This window comes from Amblyomma maculatum, unplaced genomic scaffold (genome assembly GCF_055883805.1).
Source record: "Amblyomma maculatum isolate TAMU_Amacu unplaced genomic scaffold, ASM5588380v1 scaffold_13, whole genome shotgun sequence".
NCBI classification, from domain to species: Eukaryota; Metazoa; Arthropoda; class Arachnida; order Ixodida; family Ixodidae; genus Amblyomma; species Amblyomma maculatum.
The window spans coordinates 6,173,202-6,191,863 of NW_028146738.1; the positions used below are offsets into that span (position 1 = coordinate 6,173,202).

Here is an 18,662-nt window from a genome sequence, read left to right on the forward strand (position 1 = left end):
GCTGACTGACGGGTGAAGGTTGGGCGTACACCAATAATTGTGTCCACAACTCGCTGCTGCGCGCTTTTCCCTCGCCACGGCCGGACTGATACGGAATAAATGCAGTGGCGCGCACTCCCTCGCCCGTTTCGTTTCTGCACAAGCAGAGTGCTACGCCCTACCTACCACCAAACACGGAGGTGGAATGGGATTTTGGCTTGCAGAGGCTAGATAACCGGGCAGGAGAGTGAAAAACCTTTGTGAAGGAACCGAAGGAGGGGAACACTACAGAATCGGGTGATTGCAGTGGCTGTAACTGCCTTATTAGTTACTCTTTCCAAAAACATTTTTTTCGGCATTGCGTTCTGGGGGCGAAGCCTCAAAGTCATGGGGAAGAAAATATTTTCGACAAGAGGGGGAACACAAGGGGGAGAAACCCACCCCTCTGGGCCGCGGTGTTGTGAGAACGAGCCGCCTTCGGGCGCCTGAACCGGTTTCCAGGGCGCCCCTCGGGGGTTAGGGATTTTTGTCGGTTGGCTTAAAACCACCCCTTGGAGGAGGGGTGTCCGCTGCCTTTTCTTCGCTCTCCTGGCAACTTCGCAGGTTGCACTACGTCGGAATTGCGCGTTGTAGCAGCTGGTTGTGTTGCGGTATGGTATTCTTTTGCTGTGACAGACCTTATTGTGACGTACCAAGAAACATTATTTTCCGTTTTCACAGGCTGAGGAGTACACATTATGTCGATCGGTTCCAACAGATGTCAGTTTTGGTTTCGCGACAGTTCGGTTTTGCAGTCGACAGAGTTATTAAGCAACTTTTGGAGCAGCCATGGCGCAGAAGTAGGCAAAAACATCGAATTTGTAGCAGCATGTAGCAGGATTTGATCTGGCCCAGTTTGGCGCGATTGGCGCAGCAGTTTCACCACTGGCTGTACAGAAAACGCAGCTGCCCTTGCCCAACACTGTCAAGTTAAGACCGACGAAATTTTATGATGAAAAATTTTATGATGAAAAGAAAGAAAAAAACTGAAGCAAACGAGAAAACAAAAAACAATTAAGGCTAGCACAGTAGAAAACACAATGGAAAAAATGTGGCATGGTTGCGAGAAGCTCAGAGGCCCGTGAAGGAGTAGTGGCACAAAGAGGTGGTGGCTCTTCTGGGGCTGTAGTCTCCATTGCCGACGTCCTGCATTCAGCGCTTTTCTGTAGTTAAGGGGAGGAGGGAAGAGACCAAAAAGGTTATTTGAGAGTTCACTTCCCATCTCAGTTAAACGCATTTCGTCTGGGAACTTTCACATCTTGCATTACTAAACTGGATGATACCACGCGTGCGATATATCTGTGCGCTACCTTTGTGTGGCAAATGACCAGTCGCCCCTGCCAATGCCCTATGCAACATTTGAAATGAACTGCAGTGGTCTGCAAGCATCAAAATCATCAAAGTACTAGTAAGCAACTGTGCAGGCTTTCCGTGCAACGCCAGTGTGTCTTTTTTTGGACTTCCCGATTTGGGGGGGTCGACTAACATTCGAGTCAACTTACAACCTTGTAAATCTGTAGATAGGTTTAAAATCAATTTTTAGAATTATTCTTCAAAACAGCATCCAGATCTGTCAACCAATGGCCGCTGGCGTCACGACGAGATATCATCAGCATGTCGTCTGCTATTCACGGTGTATTCTGCACTCTTGCATGCACGCGGTGTTTTTTTTTTTTTCTTCAGCAAAAATATTTTATTCCATATTCTCTTTTTTTCTTGGAGAAGCCTTCACCATAGTAAGTGACCTTAGTGATCTTCGGACTTGTTTTGGGCTTCGTCTAGAGATCGTCGAGGAGACCGAAATTGATGCGCTCAGACTGTATTATTTGAGCATACAATCAGGAGTATATTTTTATGTTATGAGAGTTACCTTGTTTAACAGCAAGCGGCCCCGCTTATAAAAAGGTACATGTCCAAAGTATCCTTCCGCCTTGTGCGCAACGAAAGAGGGATGGGTTGGCATTGTGCTGCTGATTTCCGAGCTATTACCCGCCGATCATTTTGTACAAAAACTAACAGGAAACCCTAAACAAGCATATGTTTACGCGAGAGCACTCCTTACGACATCAGAGGAGCAGACAAAACTTTTGTATGAAGCGGTACCTGTGGACTTGCTATTATATGCGCGTGTCAGTCAAACTTATATATTTTCAGCTGGTAAATCATTGGTAAAGAATGCGCCGCTTTAGTCCCGTCATCGCAATACCCAACAGGGTTTGAATGCAATTTACTTCCCGCAGCGGTGGCGTAGCGGTAGAACATCCGCCTCGCATGCAAGAGGACCGGGGTTTAAATCCCGGTGCCGCGCAATTCTCCACCGGATGAAAGAAAAAAAAATCCGCGTGTTGATGGAATTGCATAAACAGGTTTGGGGAGCGACCTGATGCCGGTGAACACCTCCGGCAACGCACTCCCTCACCAGAACAGGTGTTGGCCACCCTGGTGCAGTAATTGGCCGCAACCTCCTATGATAAGCTCCATAAAACCCCGGCCCTCAGTCACCAGCGGCTGCGGAACAACTGACCACGGCGGTGGTCAGACCTGTGACGCAGCAGGGGGTGCTAAGAAAGCCTGGCTCCGCTGGACTGGCCGCCATTGGAAACAGACCCTGGCAACGTTTAATCCTAGAACCCTAGCTAGTGAAGCTAGCTTAGCAGTGCTGTTAGAGGAACTAGAGGGCATGAAATGGGATGTCATAGGGCTTAGTGAGGTTAGGAGGCCGAATAAGGCATATACTGTACTGAAATATGGGCATGTACTGTGTTATCGAGGCTTACCAGAGAGGCGACAACTAGGAGTAGGTTTCCTTGTCAATAAGTATATAGCGGGTAATATAGATGAATTCCATAGTATTAATGAGAGGGTTGCAGGCATAGTAATTAGGCTGAATAAGCGGTATAAACTGAAGGTTGTACAGGCCTATGCACCTACATGTAGTTATGGTGACCAGGCAGTTGAAAGCTTCTATGAAGATGTAGAATCGGCAATGCGAAAAGTAAAGACGCAGTATACTGTACTAATGGGCGATTTCAATACCAAGGTAGGGAAAAAACAGGCAGGAGACAACGCAGTAGGTGACTATGGCATTGGTTCTAGGAATAGCAGGGGGGAGTACCTAGTTGAGTTTGCAGAGCGCAATAACTTACGAATCATGAATACCTTCTTCAGCAAACGGAAGAACCGGAAATGGACATGGAAAAGTCCTAACGGAGAGACTAAAAATTAAATCGACTTCATAATGTGTTCAACCCCCGCCATTATGCAAGATGTAGAGGTAATCGGGAAAGTGCGATGCAGTGACCACAGGATGGTGAGGTCCCGAATTAGCCTAAATCTGAAGAAGGAACGCAACAGATTAGTAAGAAAGAAACCCATCAACGAATTAACGGTGAGGGGGAGGGCAGAAGAGTTCAGGATCTCGCTACAGAATAGGTTTTCAGCTCTAACTGAGGATGGCGACATTACCCTAGAGGCAAGGAACAATAATTTCAGAGATATCATTGCTGAGTGCGCGGTAGAAGTAGGCGGTAGGATAGTTAGAGAGGATACCGGTAAGCTGTCTAAGGAGACGAAAGATTTGCTTGAGAAACGCCAGAGTATGAAAGCTTCCAGTCCAACGGACCAGATCGAATTGGCCGAGATATCAAAGCTAATCAATAAGCGCAAGGTGGCCGATATTAGGAAGTATAACATGGAGAAAATTGAGCAGGCTGTAAAGAACGGGGAAGCCTTAAAGCGGTAAAGAAGAAATTGGGCATAGGCAAAAACCAGATGTATGCGATAAGGGACAAGGCGGGCAACGTCATCACTAATATGGAAAAGATAGTCAAAGTAGCCAAGGAGTTCTATACAGATCTCTACAGTAGCCAAAGTAGTCAGGACCGTAATGAGATTGGCGGTAGGGAAAAACAGTCAGACGTTCCACCAGTGACGAAGGACGAGGTCAAGAAAGCACTAGAAACTATGAAAAGGGGGAAATCAGCTGGAGAGGATCAGATAACTACAGATTTGCTGAAGGACGGGGGGATATCGTGCTTGAAAACCTGGCCACCCTGTATGCGCATTGCCTGGTGTCATCGACGGTACCGGAACCATGGAAGAATGCAAACATTATCCTCATTCACAAGAAAGGGGACTCTAAGGACCTTAAAAATTACAGATCAATCATCTTACTGTCTGTTACGTATAAGGTATTTACTAAGGTAATCGCTAATAGAATCAGGACAACCTTAGACTGCAATCAAGCAAAGGATCAAGCAGGGTTTCGGGAAACGGTACTCTACTATCGATCATATCCATACCATCAATCAGATGATAGAAAAATGCTCGGAATATAACCAGCCCTTACACATAGCATTCAGAGATTACGAAAAAGCATTTGACTCAGTTTAAATCTCGGCGGTGATGCAGGCATTGCGAAATCAGGGGGTAGACGAGCCATACGTGAAAGTGCTGGAAGATATATATAGCGGCTGCACAGCAACCATAGTTCTGCACAAAGAAAGTAACAAAATTCGCCTAAAGAAAGGTGTTAGGCAAGGAGACACAATCTCCCCAGTACTATTTACAGCTTGTTTAGAGGAAGTATTCAGAGACTTGGAATGGGAGCACTTAGGGATAAGGGTGGATGGAGAATACCTCAGTAATCTGTGATTTGCTGATGACATTGCCTTGCTAAACAACTCGGGGGATGAACTGCAAATAATGATTGATGACCTAGACAGGAAAAGTAGAAAGGTAAGCTTGAAAATCAATATGCAGAAGACTAAGGTAATGTTCAACAGCCTCGGGAAGGAACAGCAGTTTACATTAGGTAGCGAAATACTGGAAGTAGTAGGCGAATATGTCTACTTAGGACAGGTAGTAACCGCAGATCCGGACCACGAAAAGGAAATAACAAGAAGAATACGATTGGGATGGAGCGCATTTGGCAAGCACTCGCAGATTATGACTAGCAGCTTACCGGTATCGCTCAAGAGGAAAGTATACAACAGTTGCATCTTGCCTGTACTCACCTATGGGGCTGAAACGTGGAGGCTAACCAAGAGAGTTCTACTTAAGTTGAGGACAACCCAGAGGGCTATGGAAAGAAAAATGGTAGGAATAACATTAAGAGATAGAAAGCGTGCAGAGTGGGTCAGAGAAATAACTCAAGTTACCGACATTCTAATAGAAATTAAGAAGAAGAAATGGACATGGGGAGGACATGTAGTGCGAAGAGAGGATAACCGATGGTCGCTGAGGGTAACAAACTGGATTCCAAGGGAAGGAAAGCGTAGCAGGGGTCGGCAGAAAGTTAGGTGGGCGGATGAGATTAAGAAGTTCGCAGGGGTCAAGTGGATGCAGCTAGCACAGAACCGGGTTAAGTGGAGAAATATGGGAGAGGCCTTCGCCCTGCAGTGGGTATAATCAGGCTGATGATGATGATGATGATGATGATGATGATACTGCCCGCACCGAAAAAGGGCCTCCCATCCACCGTAGTCTTCATCTCGCCTTCCCCGCAGCCGCGCGCGACTGCGACAGACTTCCGAGCGTAACCTTGCGTTTTTCTGGTGCTTGTCCAGCACGTTAATTGTGACTGCTTCAGCGTAAATATCCACCATTTGGCATTTAAAGTGGGAGCCCGAAACTCCCGTAGATATTTGGCGATTCGCGAATTACGTCTGCACCCACAGTGTGTTTGTTTACATAGCTTTTGTTATGACTGGATATATGCTGCTCATTTGCACGGCATAAAATGTGGGCTGAGCTAGCACAACCAAATCTAACCACTTCTTTTTGCACCCGTTGCACCCTTGTTTGATCACAAATTACAACTGCGCTTTAAGAAGCCCCATGGATGCTGCATACTCTACCTGCGCCGGGTACTCAAAGGTGGCGCCGACAGCTGCCGGCTTGCGCTTGTCAGACAGAGTCACATAAACTCTTCCTGCCTAATGTGCACGCGCTTTGTGATGTTAGCTGTCGCCAATTTGGGTTTGGTACTGCCAGACCTGCACTCGACGCCTACAACCGTTAAAGTTGTGAATGTGTGCTTCGTAATCGCCAAAACACTAGACCCGAACCCCGCTACTCCCGGTATTCCTAGTCTCACACGCTGACAGTTCGGCGCCGACTCAAAAATCTGGCTAAGGTCGTGGCTGATAAACACTGTTAAGCTACAGACAAGCGCAGCTGTTCAGGCCGTTAACTAATCGGGTGAAGTTCTAACTCTGCCTCCGATTCAACCAAAACAGATCGGGCGACCATCCGCTGTTCAGTTCTATCGGCGTCGTGGGGCCAAAAACATCACACTATGGTGATAGGCGACCATTGGTTGTGCTGGTGTCGTCGCAGGAGTAATGCATCAATAAGGTAAAGAACATAACAACCTAACCAAGCAGCCCACTGACTGTGACAGTGCCTTATGCTGAAGAAAATATTCCTTACTCCATATCGCCTTTGTGTGGTAACATCTATATCAAGCACTTCTGCATGAGGGATGACCACTGTCAATTGTCCACAACAGAAAACGAGCCATGTCCTTTGATATCGCAGCCTGAATTGCAGACAACGCTCCCCCGCGTATTTTCTTTCGACGCCACATGAGCATTTCAAAATGTCGGTCTCTCTTGGAGGGAGGAGTTTTCAGATTACGATTTCTATCGCATTATTGTAATATGCGCAACATACTAGGCACTAAATATTTGCGATTAGAATCACAGACCTGCATATACTTCACAGAAGTATAAAACTGCAATACCTCGAACGACCCTGTCATCATCCTTTTAAGTCAATAAAATATCAATGGACTCTAAAAGAAGGCAAACTGGAGCAGACAAGTCGGGTGGATAGATAAGAACAGATAAAGATAGATGGAAACAGATAAAGGCAGACAGACAGACATTACTACTGTCTCCAACTACAGTCTGGTTCTGGGGTAAAATTAAGAGGTCGGTTTCAGCGGGACATTCGCATAATGAAATAGATAAGATGAATAAATAGAGAGCACATCTGCAAACCTGCCGTCTATCAACTGGACGGATGTTTACTTCGGAAGTGTAGGGACGGTGGACTGTGGCCACTTACTGCGCGTGGTGGTGGACTCCATGTGGCTGAGCACCAGGGCCGCAATCTCGTTAAAAGTCAATTGCGAGAACCCACCCCGTAGGCGGCGCACAACGTCCACTTGCCTGCGGATCTCATGCCTGCACGCGCACAGAAACACAGCACTGGCATTGAGCAACAGCTGGGAGCAGACAGTGCGCGCTACTTTACACTGCGGTAATTTCCATGCTTGAGAACATCACACAACACCAGTAAACACGACACCGAATATATGCAGTCTCTTGCCAAAATATGAAGTCTTCCTCTACTGCTCCAAGCCTTTAGACAGAGGCAAACTAAAAACAAAACCACATAAGCATGCAAAGCCCACAGGCAAGTTAAAAAAAAAAGCCTACTTCACAAATTCGACATGAAACCATAAGACACATCATCTGTTATCGACCGAATTCTCCCACGTGTGGAGACATTTTAGAGAACATCTGTGGGGGCGATACCTGTATTTCAGTACTCTTTTTTACCTTGTAAAACCATTATCTTGTCTTAAAAGTGGTCTCAATGAAGGAGGTAATCTATTTACACAAGCCAACTTATTTTTTTTTTCTGTGTTCACATAATAAAAACTTCACAGATTGCTAAACAAGCACACAGAAGCCGATTTAGCCGCTGATGAATCAGTGAGCCGAACATTGATACTTTAGCATTTTGCAGGAACTATGAAGGCAAAAAACCTCACCATCTCTCTGCGCAATTTTCAATGCTTGTTCACATCTTCTGGATATATTTCCTAATCATGAATGCAATGTGGCTACGGATATAATTGAGTGATTTCATGTGAATAGCAGAGCCTTGGAGGAACATGGGGCCGTTCTGCTCTTTCTGTGATCGAAGAGGCAGGAGATCAACAGATGAGAACTGAGCGAGACAGTCTAGAGGGCCAAACCACATGCCGCATCTCCACTTTTTGCCATTTCTGCCTCCTACTTCGCACTGCAAAGTGCGGAGGTTGTTTGTCCGTTTCTTCCCATCCCTTCTGTTCACCGCAATTTTACTCTCGTTTACTTTCTCCACGAACCACGTAGCCTTCTTTCCACGTCCGTAGCCAGCTTTAGTTTTTTACACTATGCGCCGCATGATTTTCATTATGTTGCTAAGGCATAGGTAACGTTGGCTCCTCCTCAGAGCTGGCGAACCTGGTGGTAAAGCCAAATAAAATACACGCAGTGCGATTGTTTTATTTTAAAAAATATGCCTCTAGATTCTAGGTAGCGGGCATGCGATGATGCCCTTTAGTAGGAAGTACATTGCCGCGACCAGACACACTTTACTATAAAGGGGTGACAAACACTTTGCAGTCTATGGAAGACGAATTGGGACTTCAGTTACACTTTCCTACTATATTTGAGATTTTACTATATCTGTGTTCACTTTAGTGGGATTCTACTGTAATATGCTATGGCAATGACTAATCTGGCTTGATTCAAGTCATTTCAGCCGATAAACCACACCGCCAAGAAGAACTACAGAACAGAAGAAACCAAAAAAAAAAACTCACACTGTATAGTTGGGCTTCTGTTCCTTCACCATGTGTACTATTTTCTCTATCTGCCTCTCCGACTGTAAAAAGAAACGAAACGTGGTAGAAATATTTCAATACAACACACAAGCTTGCTCAAAATGCACAAATAAATGCAATTAGCCCACGCTCGCTTTATCTACACCACCCCGAATGAAAATTTGGATCAACAGCTGCGTGTTTTGAGTGGTCATTTTGTTTGACCGATAGCGCTGCCGAAAGAGCGCAGCTGTTTAAGTACAGAGTGGTGATTAAATGCCCTAATTTCTAGCCTATGCCTGGTCTACAGTCCACTAGCACGGCCGCTCAATGGAGGCGCACTTGGTTCGGGCCGTCGCGTCGCGCCTCAATGGTTGCGGAAGTGCGTATTGGGATAATTTACAGTTTCCGCCGTCATTCTCCGCGAGGGCGCCATCAGTCATGACGAGGCTCCGCCGGCACGAACGAGCAGACGACGCGGAAGGAGCGCGCTGGATGTGTTGGCGCTTGTTTTCGTTTTGACTACTCAGCATAACCGCGTGGTTCTGATAGTTCTGCATGCGTGCCATCGGTGCCTGTGTCAACAGCGTCCTAAGCGCATGTAGCACCATGCCAGGCAACTGCTGTGTGCCGCTGTGCACCACGAATGCAAGAAAAAATCTGAAGATCGGTTACAATGAGTTCCCATGCGATTCACAACGTTGAGCAGCATGGCTGAAAAACATATCTCGGGGGGGCTAGGACGGAAAAGGAAGCCGTTGGGAGCCGGTGAAAAGTCACTGGTGTACTCACTGTACTTCACAGATGAGGACTACAGGAAGAACATAAAACTGAAGATCCCGCTTCCTTCAGCCGTCTCCTCCGTGTTCCCGAACTACCCACATCACAAGTTAAGTTACCCTTGAAAAAATGAAAGCGCGCAGGCCAATAGATATATTTTCGCCCCTTGTTATAGCTACACTTCAATTCCTCCTGGAAAACTCCCAGTGTCATCCTAAATCATGTGAGTTTCAAGATAGCTCCGCTACGATCACTTTTATGACAGTGATATCAAAATGGTATGCCTTGCACAACATCACATCAGTGAAGCCGTGGAAACACCAAGAAGAGTCGCTTTATTTGTCAGATGCCGAGCGACTCTCTTGGTTAGGGTTGGACTTTGCCATATCGAAGACATTCAGGTCCAAGGTGGCACGTCTATGCAAAGGCTAACCAAGCAAACGTACGAAGCAACAATCATGACAACCAGATCAACAGTGGCGCTAATTCAGTACCTTTTTGATCACATCAAGTATCTTACAACAATGTCTTCTGTGTGTAGTGCATTGCATTTAATCGAATCTTATTCTCAGCTTCCGATACGCCCTGAAGCATGCCCTCAACAGCGGGTTAGTAGTATCGCTTTTTAGCAGCCTAAGGCAATTGAATGGCGGGAACAACAGAGTTGACGCAAATGCTACTGCTTTCACCTCTGAAAAAATACTGAAGGTACCACTAGCGAAAAAAGAATATCGACTGCGATTATACACATTTTGCCATGCTTGGGCAGGTTGGCATCTTGCAAGCATCAAAGTCTGCAGATGCACCTATCAACATTTAGGCAACTGTAAAACTTGGCATTCGTGATTATAAAAGTCGTACCTTGCCCACTGCCATCACGTCTGCTGCGAGACAGTTTCCGAGTCAGCTTACATTCATTCATTCATGTGTGGTGTGAACCAGCAGCTGACATAGGGTTAGCACCGATTGCTTTCTTGGCTGGTTACCTTGCACGTCCATGTGAAGAGAAGGTATACATATTTTTACAGAATCTCATGAAACATTTTTATTTATTCTGTTTTCAGTGCCTTCCCTTGTCTTCATTATTTATATATTACGAAAGTTTAAATATCTTTGAGTGCTTACTTTAGAGTGTCAATAATTTTATTTTAATAGTCCCCATCCTTTTATTAATTTTGTGCCTTGATTCCTGCAAACCCCTGGACTTATCAAAGTTCTTGATGGTGGACGCCTAAGGTATCTGAAAATCACCATGCACCTTTGTTACAAGGTGATGAAGTGCCCGGAGGTCAGTAGAAGCAGCAAGCTGTGCAACATGTTGGTTTCATCCCTTTTTCCCAATTTCGTGCCATTTCCGGAGTTGATTTGCGAGAGAGAGGACCGCAGTCACACTAAGGACCTAACCAAACCAATGCGACCACTGCTCACCAACAGGACAGGCAACATAATTCTGACAGTGAAAACAATCACGCTTGCACATAAACTTTCGAAGAAAGTTCTTCGCTTGTCAAATAAGCCTGCGTGTCTTTTGTGCATCACGCGACTTCATAATCAAACGAAAAAAAAAACTGCCTTAGCCTGCGGGCGTGTCGTTGCTTCTGTCGTTTGTTGTTTCTTTTGCAACAGTTTGCAACAGTTTGTGTAAGCTATCGTGTTTAGGTGGTGGTACCCACTTGAATACTATTTCCAGTGAAAACGGAGGAACAGGCTGAACAATAATATTGAACGCTACATCCTGAATTCTAAGTTTCCAGAAAAGTGCACGCTGAATAAATGGCCCCAAACCTTGTCCCAATTACAAGATTGTAATATGTAATACGTTATTACAGTGGCTGAAACGCAACTAAATGGGTGCCCACTCAGCGAAGCGCACGACTGCCTCGATTCTCGTTGTAAACGGAAGTCCACGAATGACTTGGAAAATCCCAGTGATGATGACATGCTGCTATCCCCCTTATAAATAGCAAACTTGCACGTAGCATCACATAATGTGTGAAACGCCGCTCATAAATCCTAATCTGAGCAAGCGCCGACCGCGCAGACGCTGAAACGAAAGTACAGCCACGGCCGCTGCGCGCCGCTCTCCGCCAGGACAACCCGGACTCGTCACGAAGCGGTGGCGCCGCCGCGGTGGCGATGAGAACTAGGCGCAATACGGCTCTTCCGGGCGACGCGACGGGCCGCACCCAAGTGCACCTCTATTGAGCGGCCGTGCCACTAGGGCTCGCTTTTCGCAACATTACTAAAGCACTAGCTCTAGGATTCATCACCGCTAAAAAGACTGACTGTATGACTGCCTCCCTGAAGTTGAAAGGAAATAATCATGGCTATGACAGATCTGATCACGCAGCAGCACTAATAGACCGGTTTCACTGGCCCCTGCACGCACCATAAGAGCATAATGCTACTGCTGCAAGTAATAAATCATAGCCTGGTCTTTATTTGCCACTCTAGCGTGCTGTGCGCTGGAGCCAATGGGCAGAGCGTATATTTTAGAGCGAGCTTACAGAACTTATTTCTAAAAACGTAACTGATGTATAGACAAAACAAGCACTACCAAAAAAGACAGTTGATCCACACAAGCCAAACAAAACAGGCTAAATGCTCACCCTGCTCTTAGTCGGAGAGGATGGACAGCTGGAATACAAGGCTTCCTTCTCCAACGTCCAGTGTAGGTCCCAGAAATCAGAAACCCGCCGCCCCTCTGTTGCAATACAAAGCACGTGTAACGGGCAGCTTAGGAGACCCGAAGCATACATTCCAAACATGGCATCTGCAGCATTGTTACAGGTAATACCAGCCATAGAATCACACATGCGAGACCACACATGCAAGAGGTCTCCTCCTTAAACGCAAACCCTAAAACCTACAGCGAGAGAGACCCAAGAAACAAGTTTTTGTTTGTAGCACAAAGGATAAACAATTTGCATCTAGTACCGCGTGGGATAGCTTACTGTCTGCCTGCAGTACCTTGTGGTTGCTGAAGTTCTATGCGACAGCATGATATCAAGCAAGCTTATATCCCTGTCACAACTACTAAATTTAACGTCGCTAGAACTAAATGCACACTCTGATACCCCACATGCTACAGAAACAAGCATTGTAGAGCCATCAAAGTTGAAAAGTCCATTTAGTTTTGCTACAACAACGAGAATTTTTGTGTGGGACTATTTGCAGTGCAAGATGTCATGGAAAGCTATTACAGTGCAGTCCACGTTAACGATACAAGTTACAACGAAACATAGCTTATAATGAATAAATTCTCCGGATTTACCAGTTTTCTCATTGGCCTAATGTAAACTGATCCAGATATAACGATTATCGCCGGTACACTGGATACAATAGCTTTATCGCCACCCGGTAGATGTTTATCACTAAAATTTCTCTATGTTTAATGAAAGATAAAATGCTAAGACGGCGATGTGAAAACTTGACATACGCAGCAAAAACAAACTGTCGTAGAGAAATCCGCGAGCGGCATTGCATGCGGTTAGGAAGTGAGTACTACCATCATCATTACTGAGTGCGCGGTAGAAGTAGGCGGTAGAATAGTTCGAGAGGATACCGGTAAGCTGTCTAAGCAGACGAAAGATCTGATTAAGAAACGCTAGAGTATGAAAGCGTCCAATCCAACAGATCAGATCGAATTGGCCGAGATATCAAAGCTAATCAATAAGCGCAAGGTGGCCGATATAAGGAAGTATAACATGGAGAAAATTGAGCATGCTGTAAAGAACGGGTTAAGCCTTAAAGCGGTAAAGAAGAAATTGGGCATAGGCAAAAACCAGATGTATGCGATAACGGACAACGCGGGCAACGTCGTCACTAATATAGAAAATATAGTCAAAGTAGCCGAGGAGTTCTGTACAGATATCTACAGTAGCCAAAGTAGTCGGGACCGTAATGAGTTTGGCAGTAGGGAAAAAGAGTCAGACGTTCCACCAGTGACGAAGGACAAGGTCAAGAAAGCACTAGAAACTATGAAAATGGGGAAATCAGCTGGAGAGGATGAGATAACTACAGATTTGCTGAAGGGACGGGGGGGATATCGTGCTAGAAAAACTGGCCACCCTGTATACGCAGTGCCTGGTGCAATCGACGATACCGGAACCATGGAAGAATGCAAACACTATCCTCATTCACAAGAAAGGGGACTCTAAGGACCTTAAAAATTACAGACCAATCAGCTTACTGTCTGTTACGTATGAGGTATTTACTAAGGTAATTGCTAATAGAATCAGGACAACATTAGACAGCAATCAAGCAAAGGATCAAGCAGGGTTTCGGAAACGGTACTCTACTATCGATCATATCCATATCATCAATCAGGTGATAGAAAAATGCTCGGAATATAACCAGCCCTTATACATTGCATTCATTGATTACGAAAACGCATTTGACTCAGTTGAAACCTCGGCGGTGATGCAGGCATTACGAAATAAGGGGGTAGACGAGCCGAACGTGAAAGTGCTGAAAGATATAGTGGCTGCACAGCAACCATAGTTCTGTATAAAGAAAGTAACAAAATTCCCATAAAGAAAGGTGTTAGGCAAGGAGACGCAATCTCCCCAGTACTATTCACAGCTTGTTTAGAGGAAGTATTCAGAGACTTGGAATGGGAGCAGTTAGGGATAAGGGTAGATGGAGAATACCTCAGTAATCTGCGATATGCAGATGACATTGCCTTGCTAAGCAACTCGGGGGATGTACTGCAAATAATGATTGATGACCTAGACAGGAAAAGTAGAAAGGTAGGCTTGAAAATCAATATGCAGAAGACTAAGGTAATGTTCAACAGCCTCGGGAAGGAACAGCAGTTTACATTAGGTAGCGAAATACTGGGAGTAGTAGGCGAATATGTCTACTTAGTACAGGTAGTAACCGCAGATCCGGACCATGAAAAGGAAATAACAAGAAGAATAAGATTGGGGTGGAGTGCATTTGGCAAGCACTCGCAGATTATGACTAGCAGCTTACCGGTATCGCTCAAGAGGAAAGTATACAACAGTTGCATCTTACCTGTACTCACCTATGGGGCTGAAACGTGGAGGCTAACCAAGAGAGTTCTACTTAAGTTGAGGACAACCCAGAGGGGTATGGAACGAAAAATGGTAGGGGTAACATTAAAAGATAGAAAGTGTCCAGAGTGGGTCAGAGAAATAACTGAAGTTACCGACATTCTAGTAGAAATTAAGAAGAAGAAATGGACATCTGCAGGACATGTAGTGCGGAGAGAGAATAACCGATGGTCGATGAGGGTAACAAAGTGTGGATGCAGCTAGCACAGAACCGGGTTAAGTGGAGAAAAATGGGAGAGGCCTTCGCCCTGCAGTGGGTATAATCAGGCTGATGATTATGATGATGATGATGGTGGTGGTGGTGGTGGTGGTGGTGATGCCTCCGCTAGATGGTGCGCCCACCCGCTTACACGTAGGCTCCTTTATCTATAAAGGAGCCTTAGGTACTTATGGTTTCGGGCGCCATCTAGAAGCGGCAAATAAAAGCATCCACAATCGCGCTATTGCCTTCTCAAAATCACTTCTTTTCCTTTTTTTGTCTCCACTCTTAACTTTTTCTACAGCTCTTCTAATAATTTTTGTAACTGCATCTAGACCGACTTTATTTTGCAGGTGATTATGCATTTACCAGCAATCTGAACGTTTGCAGCTTAGGCGCAGTTTAATGACCGTGCGTTTCGCTAGTATTCGTAAACACCCGAATTTTGAATAATCAGAGCCTCTGTTTCTTTTTATACACGGCTCACGGAACAAAAGGGCGAACTGGCTCTCAAGAGGGCAAAAGATCCACTGTTCACGTTTATCAAACTACGACACAATCGTTATTTGGTAAGAGCAATTGAAAAGACAGCCGAAGGCGAGGCTAAAGTGTTGTAGCGAGAGAGCAGCTGCGACTCTTATGAGGAAGGGCGGAAAAGCAGTTGTTTTGTCGCACCACTAACACAGCCGCGGAAGATGCACCCAGCCACCCAGCTGCAATGGAACGCTTTGGGAGGCTGATTGGGCGCGGATCAATGAACGAGAAAGAGAGAGCCGGCTTTCTCCAATAGAACCACTGCTCTCTCCTTAGCGACCCAGATTTAAGTCAGACAGCGAGCCATTCAAATGAGGCGGGTAAATTCAGTGAGCTCAGCCGTACGCAGTTGCTCACTAAAGTGAGCCGCTTTGCCCATCTGTGTTTGCAAGCCTTCTTGTTGCTCACAATGCCCTTGAAATGGTATAAGTTAAACGTAACATAAATGTAATTAACTGATTTGCCTTTTTTGATAACTAAATATTGGACTCACTTCAACATGACTTTTAGAGATTTGAGTCTCTGTCTGATGAGAAACTATGCGGATGAATCGTCGAGCGGAAGTGTTCCATCTAAATGACAATACTCTAGAGTCCGACCGGTCCGACTACTGGCGTACGAAGTGACTGGCATTGCGGAAGCTGGATCGAAAATCCAAGCAACCGTAAATTCAACTAAAACATCAGTGCAGGAGTGCGAATGACACTATAGAAGCAGAATGAAGGAAATTTCGGAGCAGTGAGACAATAGTAGCAACCATGCGAGGTGCGACATCCTCCTGCCGAACAGCATGTAATGAAATCGAGCCAAGGTTATGAGATGTGAAGAACATGCGAGTTAGTACGAAGTCGGCCACGTCGCGCGAGTGTGTCTGGGTTATGCGTTTTCTGAAGAGTTACGAATTTACTCTAGGTGCCCAGAATAGTTGTCTTTAGTAAGCCAAGTGTCTCTAGTAATCACGTCTCTTGTATGAGATGTTACCATGGCAAACATAAGAAAACCAACCAAAGCATTTTTAAGTATGTCTCATAACCGAGTGTCTCTTGTAATCATGTCTCTTGTAACAAGATTTTACTGTAGCAGGAAGAGAGCAAAATCCTGACAGTACAAATCCGGTAAATATGAGTTCATAAAATTTGCCAACCGGCTGGCACTGTTTACAATGGCTTATATAAATCTGTGAGCTGCGACCGCAAACCTAAAGGTTTCTATATCACCAAGACATACGTATAGCTATTGTTTTATATACATGCAGATAATGTTGGCATCAAGGCAACATGTTGCATACCATCACTCTGGGAGTCATTAAGCCTAGCCATTTCAATATATAGTCATTCCATACCAACTGATCCAGACTGCACATTGTGGTCTTTTCTGTCACCATGACAAATGCTATCCCACGTTCATTTAAAATGTTTTCCAAGCCGTGGTGGTTGCCATTTTAAGTTTACAAGCGGTATCAAAACATAGTTGCACAAAACAGTTTTAAAAATAATATTTTTTTAACCATAACTGTAAACTTCTTTTATTAAAAAAATTTCATCTTTATTTAGACATAGAGTGTTTACTTCCGGGTAGAACAAACTTTTGCGACTTTTTCGCCCTCACCTCGTTCCTAAAAATTTTTTTCCTCCCAATTTCTGAAAATACTATGCCTACGGAACTATTATAAATTCAGAGACCAGTGTCATAGAGGACGTGTAAAAAGCATTCAGGGTATATCCAGATCCTCTGCCACGCTACCATTTTATATTTTGTATAAATAACCTTAGCAAACTTTTTTGTTGCTGAAGCTGGCAGTGCCCAAACCTAGTGCACCAATTTATTTAATTAGAGGAGTGCTGGTTCTGCGCAAATTTGAAGCCGACAGCAAGTGTGCTGCAATGAAAAGCTAGCATGGAGCAACGCCATGGTTGACTGCAAGGACACAAGTTTCAAAATTATTTTCCTAAACAGAACTTTTCTGATTTAAACTTTCAGAAATAAACGTCCTCGAATTGTACTATGCAGACTTACCATCTCACATTTTTACTACAACACCCTCAACAACTTGACCAAATAACTGAAATTACTGCAAGAATATATAAAAGTTGAAACTGCATTCTTTTCTGCACCTTATAATGTATCAACAAAAATAAGAAAAACGTTCTATTCATTACACATGAAAGCACAATGTGCTCTACTTGAGAGAAAAATGATTCATCTCATAATTGTGCTTAGTATGTTATTTTTACAAATTATTTGCATGGTTGCATTCGGCTACTGCTTGCAAAGTTAACAGATGTAAAAATATTTTTTCGCCAAAAAGAAACTGGAATAATCGGTCACAGTAACACAATAGGCCTTGAATTTTAAAGAAGAAATTGAAAATGGCAAAGCCAAAAGTGTGGATCAGCTAGCATGGAATGATCCTTAGTTAAACTGCATGCCACGTTCCTGCAAGGAACTAGGTAACCGTAAACCAAATGCCCCTAAAAGATGTGCAAAGATGCTAGGTACGTTCTAATATATGTTACTGTGCGCAAATATCTAAATTTCCAAACACAAATGAAATACGAATACGGAAGAAAACATTCAGTGAAAAATAAAAAAAAAGCAAATATTGTCACTTTTTTTTTAAATCGCTCATGTACACTTTACTACAATATCCAGGAATAATTTTACACAGGATTTGGCATACCGGCTCATTTTACAACATGGACTTGCAGAAAAAGAGTGGAGCTGTCATATCTCTGCCATATACGTAAATCCTCGTTAATTCTGTCCTCAAGTTAGAAGGAAAAAAAAACGTTGTTTACAGTAGGGAACTGCTTGCATCCCAGTAATTGCACTCGAAGTGCTTCAGCTTGTGCACACTGTCGGGAACACTCAGAGGCTTCCGCTACCCACATTGCAGTGCATCACAATAGTAGTGGTCTCCTCTCCCCAAAAGGACACGGTTATCTTATGGGGGTGCTTCCCCGAAAAAAAATTAAAGAAGCAACTAACAAGAACCGTTTTTGCATTGCGGTAAATTACACCGTATTTACTCGCGTGCGAGCCTCTTGCATAATGAACCCACCCCCCCTTTAGCCACTGAGAACTTTAAAAAAAAGCAAGCGTTCGTTAGCGTGCCCGTTTTTTGCTGTCACCGTCTCATTCCACCGAACATTACTTGGCAGTTCACTAAGATGCTGCACAGCGATAACATCATGGTGTGTTTATCTTTTCACACCAGCTCTATCAGGAAAGAGGAAGCAAAGAGGTGGGGGGAGGCAACTTGGCAGGGCAGAATGCCAGTGCTCGTCCGGTTGTACAGGCCTCGTTTTCATTTCATCGTGTGGCGTCTGAAGCTGGCAACCTCCACTGCCAAACAACCATTGGAATGCGTGATAAGGCAAAAGACTTTTTAAGCGAACGGAGCCTAAAGCCAGGGTAATTAGTGCTACTGACCGCGTGCTTCTGTTAATGA

At 44.6% G+C, this 18,662-nt stretch overlaps 1 protein-coding gene across 1 annotated transcript in view; it reads right to left on the reverse strand.

The window, feature by feature from the left end:
- Positions 1-1,044: 1,044 nt before the first annotated feature.
- The window catches only part of LOC146172143 (uncharacterized), a 33,399-nt gene continuing 15,781 nt past the window's right edge, over positions 1,045-18,662 (reverse strand). Inside the window, exons 10-13 of the mRNA XM_084585982.1 lie at positions 12,010-12,173; positions 8,621-8,682; positions 7,090-7,208; positions 1,045-1,181 (exon numbers count right to left, since the gene is read on the reverse strand). Of these exons, the coding sequence (XP_084442108.1) occupies positions 1,171-1,181; positions 7,090-7,208; positions 8,621-8,682; positions 12,010-12,173 (356 nt within the window). The 3' untranslated portion in view covers positions 1,045-1,170. The remainder of the gene's footprint in view (positions 1,182-7,089; positions 7,209-8,620; positions 8,683-12,009; positions 12,174-18,662) is intronic.